Source organism: Acinonyx jubatus, chromosome B2 (assembly GCF_027475565.1).
Source record: "Acinonyx jubatus isolate Ajub_Pintada_27869175 chromosome B2, VMU_Ajub_asm_v1.0, whole genome shotgun sequence".
NCBI classification, from domain to species: Eukaryota; Metazoa; Chordata; class Mammalia; order Carnivora; family Felidae; genus Acinonyx; species Acinonyx jubatus.
This window is the reverse complement of record NC_069385.1, coordinates 118,041,973-118,058,861: the sequence shown is the minus strand read 5'-3', so window position 1 is coordinate 118,058,861 and position 16,889 is coordinate 118,041,973. Positions and strand designations below refer to the sequence as shown.

The 16,889-nt window shown below is 46.2% G+C and overlaps 1 protein-coding gene across 2 annotated transcripts; it reads right to left on the bottom strand.

Moving 5' to 3' along the window:
• Nucleotides 1-1,168: 1,168 nt before the first annotated feature.
• On the bottom strand, nucleotides 1,169-16,813 carry VPS52 (VPS52 subunit of GARP complex). Of its 2 annotated transcripts, XM_015073516.3 has the most exons (20): nucleotides 16,428-16,813; nucleotides 15,475-15,559; nucleotides 15,276-15,328; nucleotides 15,015-15,090; nucleotides 14,749-14,816; nucleotides 14,273-14,448; nucleotides 13,736-13,886; nucleotides 13,347-13,447; nucleotides 13,103-13,235; nucleotides 12,907-12,964; nucleotides 12,415-12,548; nucleotides 11,784-11,939; nucleotides 11,193-11,311; nucleotides 10,669-10,792; nucleotides 10,299-10,394; nucleotides 10,075-10,182; nucleotides 9,785-9,850; nucleotides 2,572-2,683; nucleotides 2,249-2,367; nucleotides 1,169-2,046 (listed from the first exon to the last, which is right to left on the bottom strand). In XM_015073516.3, exons 1-20 carry the CDS (start codon nucleotides 16,515-16,517, stop codon nucleotides 1,900-1,902), a joined length of 2,172 nt encoding a protein of 723 aa, XP_014929002.2. In that variant the 5' UTR covers nucleotides 16,518-16,813; the 3' UTR covers nucleotides 1,169-1,899. The 2 variants fall into 2 exon arrangements, with proteins under 2 accessions (XP_014929002.2, XP_053078928.1); XM_053222953.1 differs by lacking the exons at nucleotides 15,276-15,328; nucleotides 15,475-15,559; nucleotides 16,428-16,813 and having other exon boundaries at nucleotides 14,749-14,821; nucleotides 15,015-15,054.
• Nucleotides 16,814-16,889: the final 76 nt, after the last annotated feature.

The window sequence follows — 16,889 nt, the reverse complement described above, 5'->3', positions numbered from 1 at the left end:
CCATCCGCCACGCCCCCACCCCGCAGCAGCCAATCCGGAGAGTCTGCCAGGCGGGACAGTTCCTACTCGGCCAACCCGCGCGCCTACTTCTCTCTCCACCTCCCGCGCCCTGGGCGGTTAAGGACCCAGCCTTCAGACTCTGGCGGCGCCTTCCAGGAACCCCCCCACCCCGCCCCTACCTTGGCAGGCCGGGCCCGCATCCAGAAGGCCTAAGCGGGAAGCAGAAATCATTTTCCTTCTATCACTCGCTGGGACCTGGGAAGGAATCCTCAGGCTATAGGGGAGGAGGAAACATCCTCAATTACCATCCCTCTCACCCCTAGTCTGTCTGTGCCTTACCCCTTAGGACTTGAAGGCGCCTCTGAGTCTCTCCTACCTAGTCTGAGTTCAAACGAGGTGTATAGGTGGGAAGCAGCAGGAAGGCTCCAAGTCATAGAAATGGATGAGACAGATACACTGCAGACCTGTCCTACACCTGCCTCAGTGGTGTAGGTGCTACAGCCCTCCATCAAGGGTTGTGCCAGCCAGAACCAGAGGAGCTCAAAAGCTGATGTTCAAGGAAAGGAGACAGTCCCAGGGTCAGTTTGAGGGCAGGGATGCAAGGAGAGACCATAGTGGGGAACCAAGGCAGCCGTAGGACAGTGCCGGAGGCTGCACAGCCATGTTCCCAGCACCTGATGCATTGGCCATCTTAAACAGGGGCCACCTTCCTCCACCAGGCTGGTTACTCACGAAATAGTTTCTGCCTAAAACCAATGCCACCACTTCTTTGGCCTGAAGCAGTTAAGAGTTTATTATCTGGGGGGGTGCCTGGGTGGTTTAGTTGGTTAGGCATCCAACTTTGGCTCAGGTCATGATCTCACAGTTGGTGAGTTCAAGTCCCGTCGGGCTCTGTTGACAGCTGGGAGCCTGGAGCCTGCTTCAGATTCTGTGTCTCCCTCTCTCTCTCTGCCCTTCCCCGCCTGCACTCTGTCTCCATATCAAAAGTAAATAAACGTTAAAAAATTAAAAAAAAAAAAAAGTTTACTACCAGTACCCCTTCCTTATGGACACCCATCAGAAGGGAGGTAAGCCCAGGAGGTAGCCTGAGAGGAAAGGTGACCCTGGAATAGAGATGGGGCCACTTGAAGGCCCAAGGAGGAAAGAGGAAGGAAATGGGAAAGGTGTGTTACGTCATATTAAATATTTATTGTTTTCTGCAAACTGACCTTGGAGTAACTCTCAAGCCAGGAGGGGACTGGTTAGTGTTCAAGTTGCTGAGATCTTAGGTCAAAAAGCCATAGAAAAGGGGCACCTGGGTGGCTCAGTCACGTTCTCTTGGTTCGTGAGTTCAAGCCCTGCATCGGGTTGCTGCTGTCAGTGCACAGCCCGCTTGCATCCTCTGTCCCCCCACCTCTGCCCCTCCCACACTTACACTCTCTCAAAAATAAATATTAAAAGAAAAAAAAAGCTACAAAAAACAAAACACTGGGGGTGGGGCCAGGGGAGAGGAATCAATGACTTGGAGGCAGTTTCACCTTGCCACCAATTCCAAGAGCTGGGGCTTTTGTGACTCAGGACATGGTGACAAGAGTTGAGTAAATCAGAGACCAAGGCAGTGAAGGTTTTACTGGGGAAAGAAAACTTAGGTGTATGTGTGTGGGGGAAGGATGGTGAATGAAATAGGGAAAATGATAAAGGTGTTTTGGAAGGCCAGGGGGAAGTGGTCCTGGGAACCTGAAAACAAGGAAATTCAGCTTATCCTGATAAGGCAGGGTCCGGGGAATGAAGGCAGGGTGAGGCATGTCAAGGACCTGGGAGGCAGAAGGAGAATTGGAAAGGAAACCCCAGGTGAAGAAGAGTCTGGGATAGGGTACAGAAGTCCATGGAGAAGGCCGGTGGATCCCAGGGTCCGAGACATCAGAAGTTGGGCTTGTGCTTCTTGAGCTCCACCATTAGATGATGAATGTTGATGAGCTCAGCCCTGGCAGGGAGAGCTCGGAGCTGGGGCTGAGAGAGCACACGGTGGAACCGATGATAGAGCTGGATCAGCTGGGTCAAAGCTCCCTGTTCAGAGAAAGTCATGGAAGGATCATGTGGGGTGGTGCTGAAGATGATGTTAGGAATCAGGCTAGGGCTCATCCAGAATTCTGGGCATGTTGGTAGTTGACGATCAAGGGTCACTTGGATGATGTGAGCCCAGGGAATAGAGAGGGAAAACAACCAGTGACAGGGTGGGGCAAAGTGAGGGCTGGGAGTTGTAAGTCACCTGGATGATACTGGTCCCATTTCTGAAGTTGGTGAAACTCCGCATTACATCCTGACTCAGAGACTCCACTGATGATTTCCAGGAACTACCAAAGCCACGGATCAGCTGAGTAACCCGGGCTGATGGCAGGAGGAAAGAGAGAGGGTGTCAGAGAAGGACTTGGCTAGGGTGATCTTTGGCCCAAAGTCCTCCCCCAGGCACAGCCTTCCTCGGCATCCAACCCCATTTTCCTACTCTACCCTCCTCATGGGATCTGCACCCTCTCATTTTTCTTTTCCACTCACCTTACCACTGAACCCACCACTACCACATCATCCTCATACCTTCTTCCCCTCGAAGCCGCTCAGCCTGTCCACGCTCAATCAAAGCCTCCGCTTCCTTCACAAATGCCACCAGACCTCCAAAAGGGGGAGACAGCAACTCTTCAATGAATTCCTGTAGAAATACACATATACACAGGGTCAAGGGGCCCTGGTGTCAGCACCTTTCCTTGCGGATCATGACTGACCGGGTCCTCAGAACACTCCCAGAGCAAGTTATATACTTTAAGACACCACTGGTCTCAGGGGTAGGGGAAATCTCCAAGGATCCCCTTCTTCAAAAACAAAAACCAAAAAACTAAACTGGAGCTGGAAGCAGAGTAATAATAAATTGGGGTCAGGGCCGGAACCAGAGGGGTGGGCGGCTGGGAGAGCAAGGCTACCAGAAGGCAAATGGCCATAGCAAATCTGCTATCTGGAAACGGAGGGAGTCTGATGGCACACTCAGGTGGAGAAGCAGAGCCTGGCTCTCTCATGAGAACCTCAAAGAGGTACTGATGTAGATCCAAGTGGATTGCGTCTTTCAGCTATTACAAAGGCAGAGACAAATCCTCTTGAAAGAAAATATCCTCAGGGTGCCTGGGTGGCTCAGTCAGTTGAGCTTCCGACTCTTTATTTCGGCTCAGGTCATGATCTCAGGGGCATGGGCATCAAGCCCTGCATCAGGCTCCATGCTGAGGGTGGAGCCTGCTTAAGATTCTCTCTCTCTCCCTCTGCCCCTCTCCCCAGCTCATGTGTTCCCTCTCCTCTCTCTCTCAATCTCAAAAAAATAATTAATTAAAAAATAAAATTACTGAAAAAAGAAAAATATCCTCAATCCCATTTTAGGCCCATATGACTCCCCCTGATCATAAGATCAGGCAATCAACTCAAAGATCATCAGACACATAAGAAAGGAAAAACTACCATAAGAATCAGTATAGATAGTAAGCAATGGACTTAGACCTGCAAAGATTGCCAACATCAGAACTATCAGATACACAGTGGTTGTGCATTCTGTATGAAACATTCAAAGAAGCTAAAAATATAGACACAAAGATGACCACTCAACAAGATTAGGAATGGGCTGGTGAGGTGCCCCCCGATTCTAAACTTTTTTTTTTTTTTTAACGTTTATTTATTTTTTTGAGACAGAGAGAGACAGAGCATGAACAGGGGAGGAGCAGAGAGAGAGGAAGACACAGAATCCGAAGCAGGCTCCAGGCTCTGAGCTGTCAGCACAGAGCCCGACGCGGGGCTCGAACTCACGGACCGTGAGATCATGACCTGAGCTGAAGTCGGACGCTTAACCGACCAAGCCACCCAGGCGCCCCCCGATTCTAAACTTTTCAGAATTTAGATAAAATAAGCTAAAACTATGTAAAGCAAAATTTGATAGAACTACAGTAAAAAAGTGACAAGTCTACAAAGTTCAAAGCATCTCTTTCAACTACTGATAAGTACACGCAAAAAAAAAAAAAAATCATTAAAGATGTAGATAATTTGAACAATACAATTAAAAAGCTTGGATCTCCACACTGAGCAATTACAGAATACACATCCTTCTCAACCATGCATGGAGCATTTATAAAAGTTGATCATGTACTAGTCCACAAGTGAATCTAAACAAATTTCCAAAACTCAGTACCAAAAAACCCCACATTCTCTACCCACAATGTAATTAAGTTAGACATTAATTAAAAAAAAAAAAAAACACCTTTGATAAATAAGAAAACCAGTTTTGGAAATTTTAAAATACTCCTCCAAAAATCTCATGGATCTAAAGAAGAAATAATTGAAATATTAAAATTCTTAGAACTGACTTATTTCAAAAATGCTACATATTTAAACCTACAGAATTCAATAAAAGCGGTACTTTGAGGGAATTTCATTGTTTTAAATCTTCAGAAATGCTTTTGTTGGCAAGTTCTATGAAACTTTCAAGGAAGAGATCATTTCAACCTTAAACTCTTTCAGAATAGAAAGAAAGAAGGCATATTTCCTTTCTACCTCCTCCTCTGAATCCAGTATGACTCTGGTACCAAAACCATATACAAAGACAGTACAAGGAAAGAAAATCAATGGCCAGTATCACCTATGGACAAAGAAACAAAAATTCTAAATGAATTAGATCAAATCCAGAATGGTTTAACATTCTTGTTTTTTTTTTTAATTTTTTAACGTTTATTTATTTTTGAGAGACAGAACACAAACAGGGGAGGGGCGAGAGAGGGGGGAGACACAGAATCCGAAGCAGGCTCCAGGCTCCAAGCTGTCAGCACAGAGCCTGATGTGGGGCTCAAACTCACAAACTGTGAGATCATGACCTGAGCTGAAGCTGGACGTTTAACCAACTGAGCCACTCAGGTGCCCTTAACATTCTTTTCTTTTTTTTTCTTAAGTTTTTTTAAATGTTTATTTATTTTTGAGAGAGAGAGAGAGAGAGAGAGAGCACGAGCATGAGTGGTGGAGGGGCAGAGAGAGAGGGAGACACAGATCCAAGGCAGGCTCCAGGTTCTGAGCTGTCAGCACAGAGTCCAACATGGGGTTTGAACTCACGAACTGTGAGATTTATGACCTGAGCCGAAGTTGGACACTTAACCAACCAAGCCACCCAGAAGCCTCTGGCAAGGTTTAACATTCTAAAGTCTACAAATGTCATAAACCATAAAACTGATAAAGAAGAAAAACCATGTAATTACCTCAACCACTGCAGAAAAAGCATACGTTCTTGATTAAAAATTCAACACCCATTCATGCTTTTAATAAACAGTAACTTCTGGCCTACTGTAAATTAAACACCAAAGTGTTGGTGAGGATGTAGAGAAAAATGAACCCTCGTGCACTGTTGGTAGAAATGCAAACTGGTGCAGCCACTGTGGAAAACAGTATGGAGGGTCCTCAAAAAATTAAAAATAGAATTACCATATGATCCAGTAATTCCACTACTGGGTATTTACCCAAAGAAAACAAAAACACTAATTTGAAAAGATAATATGCACCCCTATATTTATCGCAGCCTTATTTACAACAGCCAAGATATGGAAATAACCAAAGTGTCCATCAACAGATGAAAGGACAAGGAATATACAATGGAATATCAGCCATAAAAACGAATGAAATCCTGCCATTTGCAATAACATGGAAGGACCCTGAATGTATAATGCTAGCTGAAATCAGTCAGTCAGAAAAAGGCAAATACCATATGTGATTTCACACATATGTGGAACTTAAGAAACAAAACAAAGTCAAAAAAAGAGACAAACCAAAAAGTAGACTCTTAGACACAGAGAACAAACGTGGTTGCCAGAGGGATGGAGAGTAGGGGGAAGGGTGAAATAGATTAAGGAAGTTCAAAGTACACTTTGATGAGCACTGAGACATGTATTGAATCATTATATTGTACACCTGAAACTAATATAACACTGTATGTTAATTATGCTTGAATTTTTAAAAATGAAGTAATTATTGACAGGTAATGAAAAACTAGTAATGACAATAACTCTTGGCATGCTAGGGATTGAAAGGAATTTTCTCAACCTGAGAAAGGGTAACTGTAAAAAGCCTACAGCAATGTTACCCTTAACGGGGAAATGATGAAAACATTCCTTTTAAAACTAAGAAAAGATAAGGGTTCTCACTGTCATCACTTCTACTCAACTATTCAGCTTTGTGTGGAGGTACTAGCCAGTACAGGAGAAGAATAAAGACATAAGAAATTAAAGACTTAAGGATTAGAAAGGAATAACTAAAACTGTCATATCTACATAGAAACACGCACACACTACCTCCAGAAATGTTTAGAAATAAAAAGTTAAGGAGGTGGCTTTGTATATGGTTGATACACAAAAATCAATAGCATTTCTTTTTTGTTTAAATACATTTTTAAGTTTATTTATTTATTTGTCTATTTATTTAGAGAGAGAGCATGCGCACATGAGCAGGGGAGGGACAGAGTGAGAGAGAGCATCCCAAACAGGCTCCACACTGTCAGCACAGAGCTCCATGTGAGGCTCCAGCCCACAAACCAGGAGATCACGTGAGCCGAAATCAAGAGTCAGACACTTGGGGCACCTGGGTGGCTGAGTCGATTAAGCGTCTGACTTCGGCTCAAGTCATGATCTGGAGGTTCGTGAGATCCAGCCCTGCGTCGGGCTCTGTGCTGACAGCTGAAAACCTGGAGCCTGCTTTGGATTCTGTGTCTCCCTCTCTCTCTGCCCCTCCCCTGCTCGTGCTCTGTTTCTCTCTCAAAAATAAATAAACATTAAAAAAAAGAGTGTGACACTTACCCAACTGAGCCCCCCAGGCACCCTCAAGAGCATTTCTACACGGCAATTCAAACAACAAGAAAATTTCTTTTAAAAATGATAATATTTAAGTAACAAGTTTATTTAAAAGGCAAATTCTAAAAGAATAGATCAGGAAGTCTGAACAATTTGAAAGGAAAAAAGTTAGCAATTATTCCTAGTACTCCTAGTAATTATTCCTGAATGTGGGTTTATTCCTAATAGGAATAACTACAGTAACAACTCCCAGTACACTAGGGATTGAAAGGAATTTTCTTAACCTGATAAAGGGCATTTACAAAAACACAGCAGCATTATTCCTAATGGGAAAGTGATGAAAGCATTCCTTTTAAAATCAGGAACAGGACAGGGGTTCTCACTATTGCACACTATTCAACTGTTCAACATTGTCAGAGAGGTCCTAGCCAGAACAGTAAAAGATCAAAGATGTAAGAAATTAAACACAGAGAATTAGAGAGGATTTATTTACTCCTAGTAGGATGAAATCTATATATAACACCTACCTAGGAATAACTGACAAAAGATCTGCAATGTCTTTGTGTTAAAAATTATAAAAGGTTATGAAAGGACATTAAAGACGGGGCGCCTGGGTGGCTCAGTTGGTTGAGCGTCCAACTCTTGATTTCGGTGCAGGTCATGGTCTCACAGTTTGTGAGATCAAGCCCTGCAATGGGCTCTGCACTAGCAGCTTGGAGCCAGCTTGGAATTCTCTCTCTCCTTTCTCTCTGCCCCTCCCTTGCTTTCTGTCTCTCTCTGTCTCTCAAAATAAATAAACACTAAAAACAAAAAGTTAAAAAAAAAAAAGACATTAAAGAATATCCTTAAAAATGGGGAGCCCATGTTCATGGATGAGACGTTTCAATACCATAACTATCAATTCTGCCAAACTGATTCAAATTGATCAGTGCAATTCCAATCAAAATCCTTAACGGACTTTTTTAAATGTCAAAATTTACAAGCTGACTGTAAAATTTATATGAAAAATCAAGAGGTCAACACTACTCAACATACTCCTAAAAAAGGTAGAATTTGCGTAATAATATAGCATAATATAATCATAGAGCATGTTTGCATCGTTATAAAGCACAGTAATTAAAACTGCATTGCAGGTTAGACAAATTGATCAATGGAATAGAATAGACAGGCAAGGGGTATGGCACAAGTCAGTTAAGCGGCAGACTCTTGATTTGGGCTCAGGTCATGATCTCGTGATTTGTGAGATCAAGCCCCGTGCTGGGTTCTGTGCTGACAGTGCAGAGCCTGCTTGGGATTCTCTCTCTGCCCCTTCTCTGCTTTCTCTCTCTCAAAATAAAAAAAAAAAAAAACATAGAAAAAAAAAAAGAACAGAGACAAAGACACATTTTGCTATCTGACAGAAGCACACTGTGTATGGAGAAAGAAAGGGATTTTCTATAGTTCTGGTTCCATCATTTTCTATACATAAAATATTAAATTAGATTCCTACCTCACATCATACACAAAATCAATTCCAGGTAAATTTAGGGCTTAAACGTAAAAACCAAAATTCTACATTAACAGGAAAATGTAGTATAATATTTTTCTGACCCTGGGATAATGTAAGATTTCTTTTTTTTTTTTTTTTAAGTAGACTTCACACCCAGCACAAAGCCCAATGTGGGGCTTGACTCATGACCCCAAGATCAAGACCTGAGCTGAGATCAAGAGTTGGACGCTTAAACGACTGAGCCACCCAGGCGCCCCAACATTTCTAACAAGACAGAAAAATAAAGATCAGTAAAGTCAATCATATTAAAATTAAGATTAATTTTAAGACAATTAAGACAATTAAGATGGACAATTAAGATGTCCATCTTAAGACAACATAAAAAAAAATAAAAAGATAAAACACCGAAAAATATCTACAAACTATATGATCAAAACATTGATTTCATAAATAAAATTAATACAAAAAAACTTTTATAAATCGAAAAGAAATACACAGGGGCTCCTGGGTGGCTCAGTGTCAGGTTGTGAGTTTGAGCCCCACACTGGGTGTAGAGCCAACTTCAAAAAAGAAAATAAATAAAAACCAAAAACTTTAGGGGTGCCTGGGTGGCTCAGTCGGTTAAGCGTCCGACTTCGGCTCAGGTCATGATCTCGCGGTTCGTGAGTTCAAGCCCCGCGTCGGGCTCTGTGCTGACAGCTCAGAGCCTGGAGCCTGTTTCAGATTCTGTGTCTCCCTCTCTCTCTCTGACCCTCCCCCATTCATGCTCTGTCTCTGTCTCAAAAAATAAATAAACGTTAAAAAAAATTAAAAAAAAAAAACACTTTAAAAAAACAAAATAATTTTTGCCTTACCATACATACATACATATATGTGTGTGTGTGTGTGTGTGTATGTATATATATATATATATTTTTTTTCTTTCTGTTACGTATTTTTAATTTTTTTTTTCCAACGTTTATTTATTTTTGGGACAGAGAGAGACAGAGCATGAATGGGGGAGGGGCAGAGAGAGAGGGAGACACAGAGTTGGAAACAGGCTGCAGGCTCTGAGCCATCAGCCCAGAGCCTGACGCGGGGCTCGAACTCACGGACCGCGAGATTGTGACCTGGCTGAAGTCTGACGCTTAACCAACTGCACCACCCAGGCGCCCGTTACGTATTTTTAAAAGCAAGAACATGGTAAACACAACATATAGGTCAAGGGGAGACTGTGAGAAGTGAGGAAATGGAGTGAGGAAGAATTCAGTGTTTGATGCTGGTTATTGCCAAGGCATGTAGTGGCTTCAGGAGCACGTATATTATAAAAAAAATACAAAAGAAAATAAAGCTGCCCAATAGTTGCAAGTCTGTGTACCTAAAATACTTTAACTGCCACATCCTACACACACAGACACACACACACACACACACAGAACTGAAAACAGCACACAAGACCATCCTTTCTTCTTCCCCACACCCCTACCTGCGTCCGAGCATTGAGCAGCTGCTGGAAACTCTCAACCTCTTTGCTGTCATCTGCAGCCCGCTCCTAAGGGACGACAAAGGGAAATCTCAAGTGTGGGGAGAAGCAGCCCTTCACTTCAGGATATCCCCTTCCTTCCGCATTTACTGTACTTGGCCAGGCACTGTGCCAGACGCCAAGAACAAAACATGGAACAAAACCAACATCATGTCTGTCCTCAGGGAGCTAACAGAGCAGTGGGGGAAGCCAAACTCTCCGGGTGGGGAGGAAGGGAGAAGCAGTGTCTGTACCATCAGTACACCCAGCATCATGTCGTAGTTGTTGATCAGGAACACCAGCTGCTCCTTCCTTGAGGAGAACTCAGCTGCCACCCGGAGGACAAAATTCTCCACTTCCACCTGGAAAAGTCAGAAGAAGGAGGTGACACAAGTGGAGGCAAGGGCGCACGGCCCTCCTCACACTCAGGTGGCTGCGGCAGCTGGGCTGCTGGGAAGGCTGTCCTGCCCGCCCTCACCTGTAGCTGTCCCAGCAGCTGCATCGTCCGCTCGTTGGGAATTGTCTGATTGATGCTGACAAGAGCAGAGGAGAATTCTGCATATCGGCGTGTGATCTTGGGGAGACAGAGTAGGAAGAAAATTCACACCAACCCCCTGCCCGAGTCCCTGGGAGCTGGCCAATTAACCTTTATGACTCCTACCTCCCATCCCTCTAACCAACAGTGCCCAGCTCACCCTGAGTTCACGCGCACTCCTACACTGCCCCCTCACACAGTGTGCCCAAATATCCAGCCAGGCCCACAACACAACTGGACACCTGGCCAACTCCACAGTGAAGCTAAGAGCCCTGCCTTTCAGAACCCCTTTGTTACCCTTGTCCTGTCTTACATAGTGGGGCCGAGTATCCAGCCCCCCAAGGCGCTGAGGGTCAGTGCTTCGGACACTCTGGACGTTCATCTCCAGGATCAGCTCAAACCGTGGCCAGAGCAAGGCAAGCACCTGCTCCCAGTACCTGCAGGCTTAATCAGAATCAGAGATCAGCTGGCAAGAAACAGGGGGGTCGTGAGGAGCAGTGGGTCATGTATGGAATTGTTGAATGACCATATTGTGCACCTGACACTAATAGAATGCTATATGTTAGCTAAATGGAATTAAAATAAAAACTTAAGAAGTCAGTAAGAAATGGGGGGGGGCAGGGGAAGAGTTTCTGTGGGGGGGAACCCAATTAACAGCTGATGGCTGGTGGAAGCAGGACTGGTATGAAAGGTGAATCAGAAAGCAGTACTATCTCCAGGCAGATTAATGGGAGTAAGAATCAGGTATCAGGTCAGTAGCAGTCCAAAGGTCAGGGCAGGGTCATGTAAGACTATGGGTTCAAGGGCAGTGGGCATCAAGGACCAGAACTCAGTGACCTGTCCAGGGCAGGAACATCCCTCTTCGCTGCAATGTTGCGGAATCGGAGAACAATGTGGATACAGAGAAAAACAGCAATGGCATCGTAGCAGTCAGTGAGATAGGACTCCAGGTGTTTCTATGATTCAGGGACAAACAGAAGATTGGAAAAGAATGTTACTGTGTCATTCCCAGCGGCTATGGACAAATGCATGTGCTCCTATGGGGAGGTGGCACTGGAAGGAAGGGAGGGAGAGGTGTGATCTCTCAGGAAATGCTCCCTCCTTCCCTGTCCACTGGCCACTCACATGGTCCTGCTGCCTTGCCCATCAGGATCTATGATCACAAGCCCATCACAGCAGAATTCAGGGCTGAGCACTATTTCGGGGGCCCCTCTGTTTTCAGATGTTACTGCCTGAGTGTGGGTCAGTAGTAGGGGTAACCTCAGGACCCCAAGCTTTGAGGGTTTCATATACTCTGCAAGTACGAGGTTTAGACATTTTAGAATAAGGAAATCCTGGTTTCAGTACCACCACAGCTAGGACTCCACTAAGGTGTTAAAGAGGACTGAGGACAAAGAGGTCTAAGGGCACAGGAGCTGGAGATCTCACCAGGGTCATGCTGAGTGTACGGCCCATGACAGCATTGAAGAGCTCGTGAGCAGCCGAGCCAGACACAACAAAGAATTCACAGATGAAAAGATATTCACGGCAGGAATTGTCCAGGAGGGCGTAGTGCTGGCTGCGGAAGAGGGCCTCGAAGGGATACTAGGATGGGAGGGGTAAAGAAGAGAAACAGAAGGGATGGATCCCAACACTGACTCCCCAGAGACAGAGCTGGAAAACCATTGAGCCTGGGTAATGAGAGCTCAGGAGGCCCTTCCCATCTGACCCAAGTGCAGACTGAGAAAGAGCAACCTGAATGTGTACTGAAAGGAGGAGGGGGGACAAGGGGCACAAGAGAAGAACCTACCCCCACCTGCCGTTTTTATGCGTGCATTCACCTCCACAACCTGCCTCATGACATGTCACGCCCCTCAGCCAGTCTCTCCCTCTATATGCCCCAAAGTCAACAGTCTTAACCCTCCTCATATCACAGAACGCTCGGGTGACCTGAGAAGGCCACTCCCAGTTCTAAGGAAATTGATACGGGGACCTACAGCATGGGTGGCTTTGCCCAGTCTGGCCTCCCCCACCCAAGGCTCAGCGTCCCCTCGTGACAGACTCTTGTTCCTTCTCCTACCCTCTGTTCTCCCCGCTGTGCAGTGTGGGGCACCAGGATGGGGGCCTCCAGTTCAGTGGGGGAGATGACAGAGCCCCGAGTCCCCAGGGTGAAGATGGTGTTCCTGCTGCGGAGGGAAGGCTTCGAGAAGAATCGTGAAGGGTCAGGGAAAATAATAAGATCACAACTGTGACAGACTCAGAGACCCAGTGCCTTCAGGGACTGGAGGCAGCTAGACACAGCCTAGATGTCCTTCCTTCCCAGTACCAGGACCTCACTCTACCTGATACTTGTGAATGGGCTTCAGAGAGCTTCTATCCTCCCTGATACCATATGCAAAACCATGTGTCAAAATGATGTGTGCCTTTTTCTGGGGAGGAAGGCCACAGCCTTCATCACATTCACAAAGGTTTTGGTTACAAAGAAAAAGGCAAGAAGCAATGCCTTTGAGGCTGAGCTGGAAGTACCCTCCCTGTCAAGGGCTAGTATGTGGGTTCCTCAGGTCTAGGATATCTTTCTTTGCTGTGTCTTCCACGCCCATTAGATCATCCTTCTCAGCCACTTCCTCGTACTAGAAAAAAGAGAAAAGAGAACTGGTAACCATCTCTTCCTATACGATAAAAAATTTTTGTCTACTGTCCAGCCTTGCCCAGAGGTGGTCCCTCTTCCCAGCCCACGTTCCTAGGAATGCCTCTCTCCCTGGCCTCACCTGCACCTTCATGAGCCGCCCCAGGTAAGAGCGATAATAAGACAGGTAGATCTTGCTCAGTGTTTCCACATATTCATCCCTGATCTCCTTTGCTGTTGCTCGTTCATTGCCCAGTAGAAACTGATAGAAGAACCTGGAGGGGCCAGGGATGAGTCAGTATCCCTGCCTCCCCAAGAAAGCAGACACTACAATGGGCTGCTCAATACTTCAGAGGCCATCCTGAGCCCTTCCTTCAGGTGGTGACCTGTATTTCAGCAGTGCCGTCTGGGGGATCTGATAGTTGGTCATTGGTTTTCTGAAGGAATAAATCTTCTGCAGGATGAATTCTCGGATCTTCGTCACTGCCTAGACACGGGGGACCAAACACAGGGCATGAAGCTGCAACCTTATTACTGTTCAGGAAGTGGTGGGGGAAGTACCAAATGTTAAATATTGGAGGATGAAGGGTAGAGAATACCTCTTCAGTATTTCTTTAAATTTTCAGGGGAATCCAGAGACGTGAGGATGAGGTCTGCCAGGTAAAGGTAGGGTGAAGTTTTGGGGAAAAGCTACAATGAGCGCTGCCAGGGAAATCTAAGTTGAAGGTGTCAGGAAGAGTATTATCATCTCTGGGCTATCATCCCCATCTCTCACCTTGACCCGGAGCCGGTCGAGTATGCCTCTGACATCTGCACAGGCTGCTGTGCCTCTAGCCTCCTGCTCTCGGACTGCAGCTGCCTTGGCATCCAGTTCCTGTAGCTGTTCCAGGAACCTGGGCTCTGTCACTGGGGCCTCCAGAATTGCCCTGGGTAGCAGGGATGGGTGGAAGGGGTTAGGAGGGAGACCCAGACATCCCTAGACCCCAAGCCGTATCCCTTATATCCACCGTCTCCTCTCCCTTCTCACACTGTATCACGTAGTCAGGATACATGCACAAAGTTCCTGGAACCTCTCCCCCTGCTCCCATGCCCATAAGCCTTGAAACTGCTCACTACATGCCTCACCCTGGATGATTCCTAATCTTGGATGCCTAACGCATGCATCAAGATTGAAAGGGCTGTCAACCCACCCAACAGTTTCTGGAAGACACCTGATGACATGAAGCCAGGAGACCCACGTGATAAGTAAGGTAGGTCACCCCAGCCCATCTACCTGCTATAGACATTGTGACTCTTCAAACTGGCAACTCACGTGATCAGAGCAGAGGGCACTATCAGACCATCGACAAGTTCCCCAAGTTTCCCCCGAACTGCCTGGCGGTTTCGAAGCCGAATGTTCATGGCTCCTGACTGTTCCTGCAGTGTCCGGATCTCAGAGCTGATAGAGCTGAGGTCACTCTGAAAAGCTCCCAACATCTGCTCCATGCGCTGGGGGGAGGACAGAGATGTTGCTGGAGCACCACAGGGTAGGTAGGGGACAAATGGGCCACCTAAGTTTATTGAAGTCTTCAGTATCAGTCCATGAGGGTAGCAGGTGATGAGGTAAAAAGCACCCCAAAGGTCACTGGCAAGCAACATTAGTTATGGCAGTAACAACAAGAAAGGCTGCTGAGGTCACCCTGAAAATGAATCTAACTATCCCCATCTGAGGCTGATGACCTAAAGAATGGCACCAGACACCATGATCTGGTTCAGGGTTATTAGGGATCACAGGTCATGGTCACTAACCTCAAGAACAGCATCGCAGGCTGTAATCTGGTTGTGCAGAGATGCTATGTTCTCACTCTCTTGGATATCTGACCCACAAAAAGTCAAGGGGCCTCACCATAAAGTTGGAGATTCTCAGACCTGCAGGACCTCTCCAGTTTCTCCCTGAGATGACAGAAACTTCAGAGAGAAGATGTCAGCCCCCATCCCCACCCCAGGCTGCCTGCACCATACTCCACAAAATCCCTATTTTAATAACATCACCCATTTTCTCTACTGGAGGATACAATCCCGAATGGACTTCTGCTCAATCTGCTGTAGCTCCAGCTCAACCTGCTTTGAATAGTGTCGGAGATCCACGCCCTGGGAGAACAGAAACATGGCAGCTTAGGAGAAAGTCACAGTGAAGGGACACTGGGACAGAATCAACACAGGACTAAAGAATAAGACACCAGGGTAACATTATAAGTCCAAGAGACTGTTTCCTTTTTTAATTATTTGAAGGGAGGGTAAGTGGAGGGGCAGATCAGTATAGCCGAAAGCCTTACCGTTTTAAGAGCTTCCTTTACTAATTCATCCTCCAGATTTGCCTGAATGTGAACTGGAAATAGAAGTTTATCGTAAGGGTCCAGCTCCACAGCTCCCTCCCCCAACTGAACATCTGTCCACCAATCCCAGCCTTATTATTTCCAGCCCCCTTGCCTCTCAGATCCTCATAAGCAGTCTGCATCCACCTCTATCACTTACCATCCACTTCATCCAGGATGAATTCATCAGAGGAGATGTCCAACTCTCCAAGTTGCAATGGCTCCTGAAGACCAGGACCACCCCCCTGGAGAGGGACAAGTTAATGGGAAAGGACACAGGAAGAACATAGGGAGAACAAATATAATGGGATAATCTGCAAACCTTCATGGCATGGTGGGAGAGGGGAGAGGAGGACGGGCCGGAGTTTACTAGGGAGCCATAGGTACTGAGTCAAAAAATTCCAAGAGTTTCACATTGTACCCAATCTACTACTTGGGGCTTATAGGTAGGGAATACGACAAAGAAACAGGCAACCCACGGAGAGTAGAGGTGTCCCAATGGGAAAAATCAGGAGTTGCAGAGGACAGAGCAAAACTTACAGTTGAATGCAGGCTCTTCCAGACTCCTGCTATCTCAAGTGTTCTATCAACAATCCCTCTGGGGAGCACCAGCCTTTCTAGAAACGTCAGCTAACACATAGCTTTTACCTGCGTGCCAGGTGCCACCCTTCATATACTCATTCATCTCACCATAATAATCAACAATCTATATGGTACGTCTTATTATTTCGTTCACCTTATATGTGTATAAAGCACGACCGAGAGACTGGTTAACTTGCCCCAAGACACACAGCGTGTAAGTGGCAAAACTGGAATTGGAACCCAATCTGACTATAGAAGCCATGTTCTTAACCTTTACACTACACTGCTTCTCCATCCTGCCCCCAAATCTGGAAATTAATTGAAATTGTGCCTCTGGGAAATTGACTCTTGGCCACTCTGTTTCCGGCTCAGACTCAAGTCGGGTCCCAAGGAGGGGGTATGGAAAGCCAAACAGGTAGCATCATCGGTAGCAGTCGGGCTCCCACCCTTGTGCCTAAACCCAGCCCAGGCCTTTCTGACTCGAGGACGACCGGACAAGACTCCGTAAGAGAAAGAGCCCCGCGTTCTCACCAGCGGGCCCTCCTCCTCCTCCAGATCTGAGGCCCCAGCCCGCAACATCAGCTCTCGGGCAGCTGCCGCCATGGTCGCAGCGGCGGCCATTCCGCGCAGCCTCACTTCCGGCAGCTGTCAGTCGCCGAGTCCGTCCCTGGAGTGGAACTACAAATTCTAGAAGGCCTTGAGGAGCGCGAAATCGTTCCCAGATATTTGAATTAAGTTGTTTGACTCCAACCTTCCCTCTTCAGCCCTAACCACTTCACCCAACTGAAAACGGGAATTGGAAGTCTTAAGCACTATCCCATCCCGGAACGTTTGCCGCTCTCACACCAAAGAACTTTACGAATTGCAAAGGGAGGCAGCACCGGAAGTTGTAGCCAACAATAGCGACTCCCAGAAGTCGACTAGGCTCTGGCACAATTTCCTGAAGCGCTCCTGCAAGATAGCTCCGCCTCTTCCGTCTGGTAGCTATATAAG

What these genes read in the sequence shown, in the direction of transcription:
- VPS52 (XM_015073516.3), bottom strand. Translation starts at nt 16,517, where the DNA reads ATGGCCGCCGCTGCGACCATGGCGGCAGCTGCCCGAGAGCTGATGTTG. An exon ending in GTGCCCTCTGCTCTGATCAC is followed by an intron (nt 13,887 to 14,272) that starts GTGAGTTGCCAG and finishes CCTGCTACCCAG; the next exon opens with GGCAATTCTGGAGGCCCCAG. An exon ending in TGCTCAATGCTCGGACGCAG is followed by an intron (nt 2,684 to 9,784) that starts GTAGGGGTGTGG and finishes GTATTTCTACAG; the next exon opens with GAATTCATTGAAGAGTTGCT.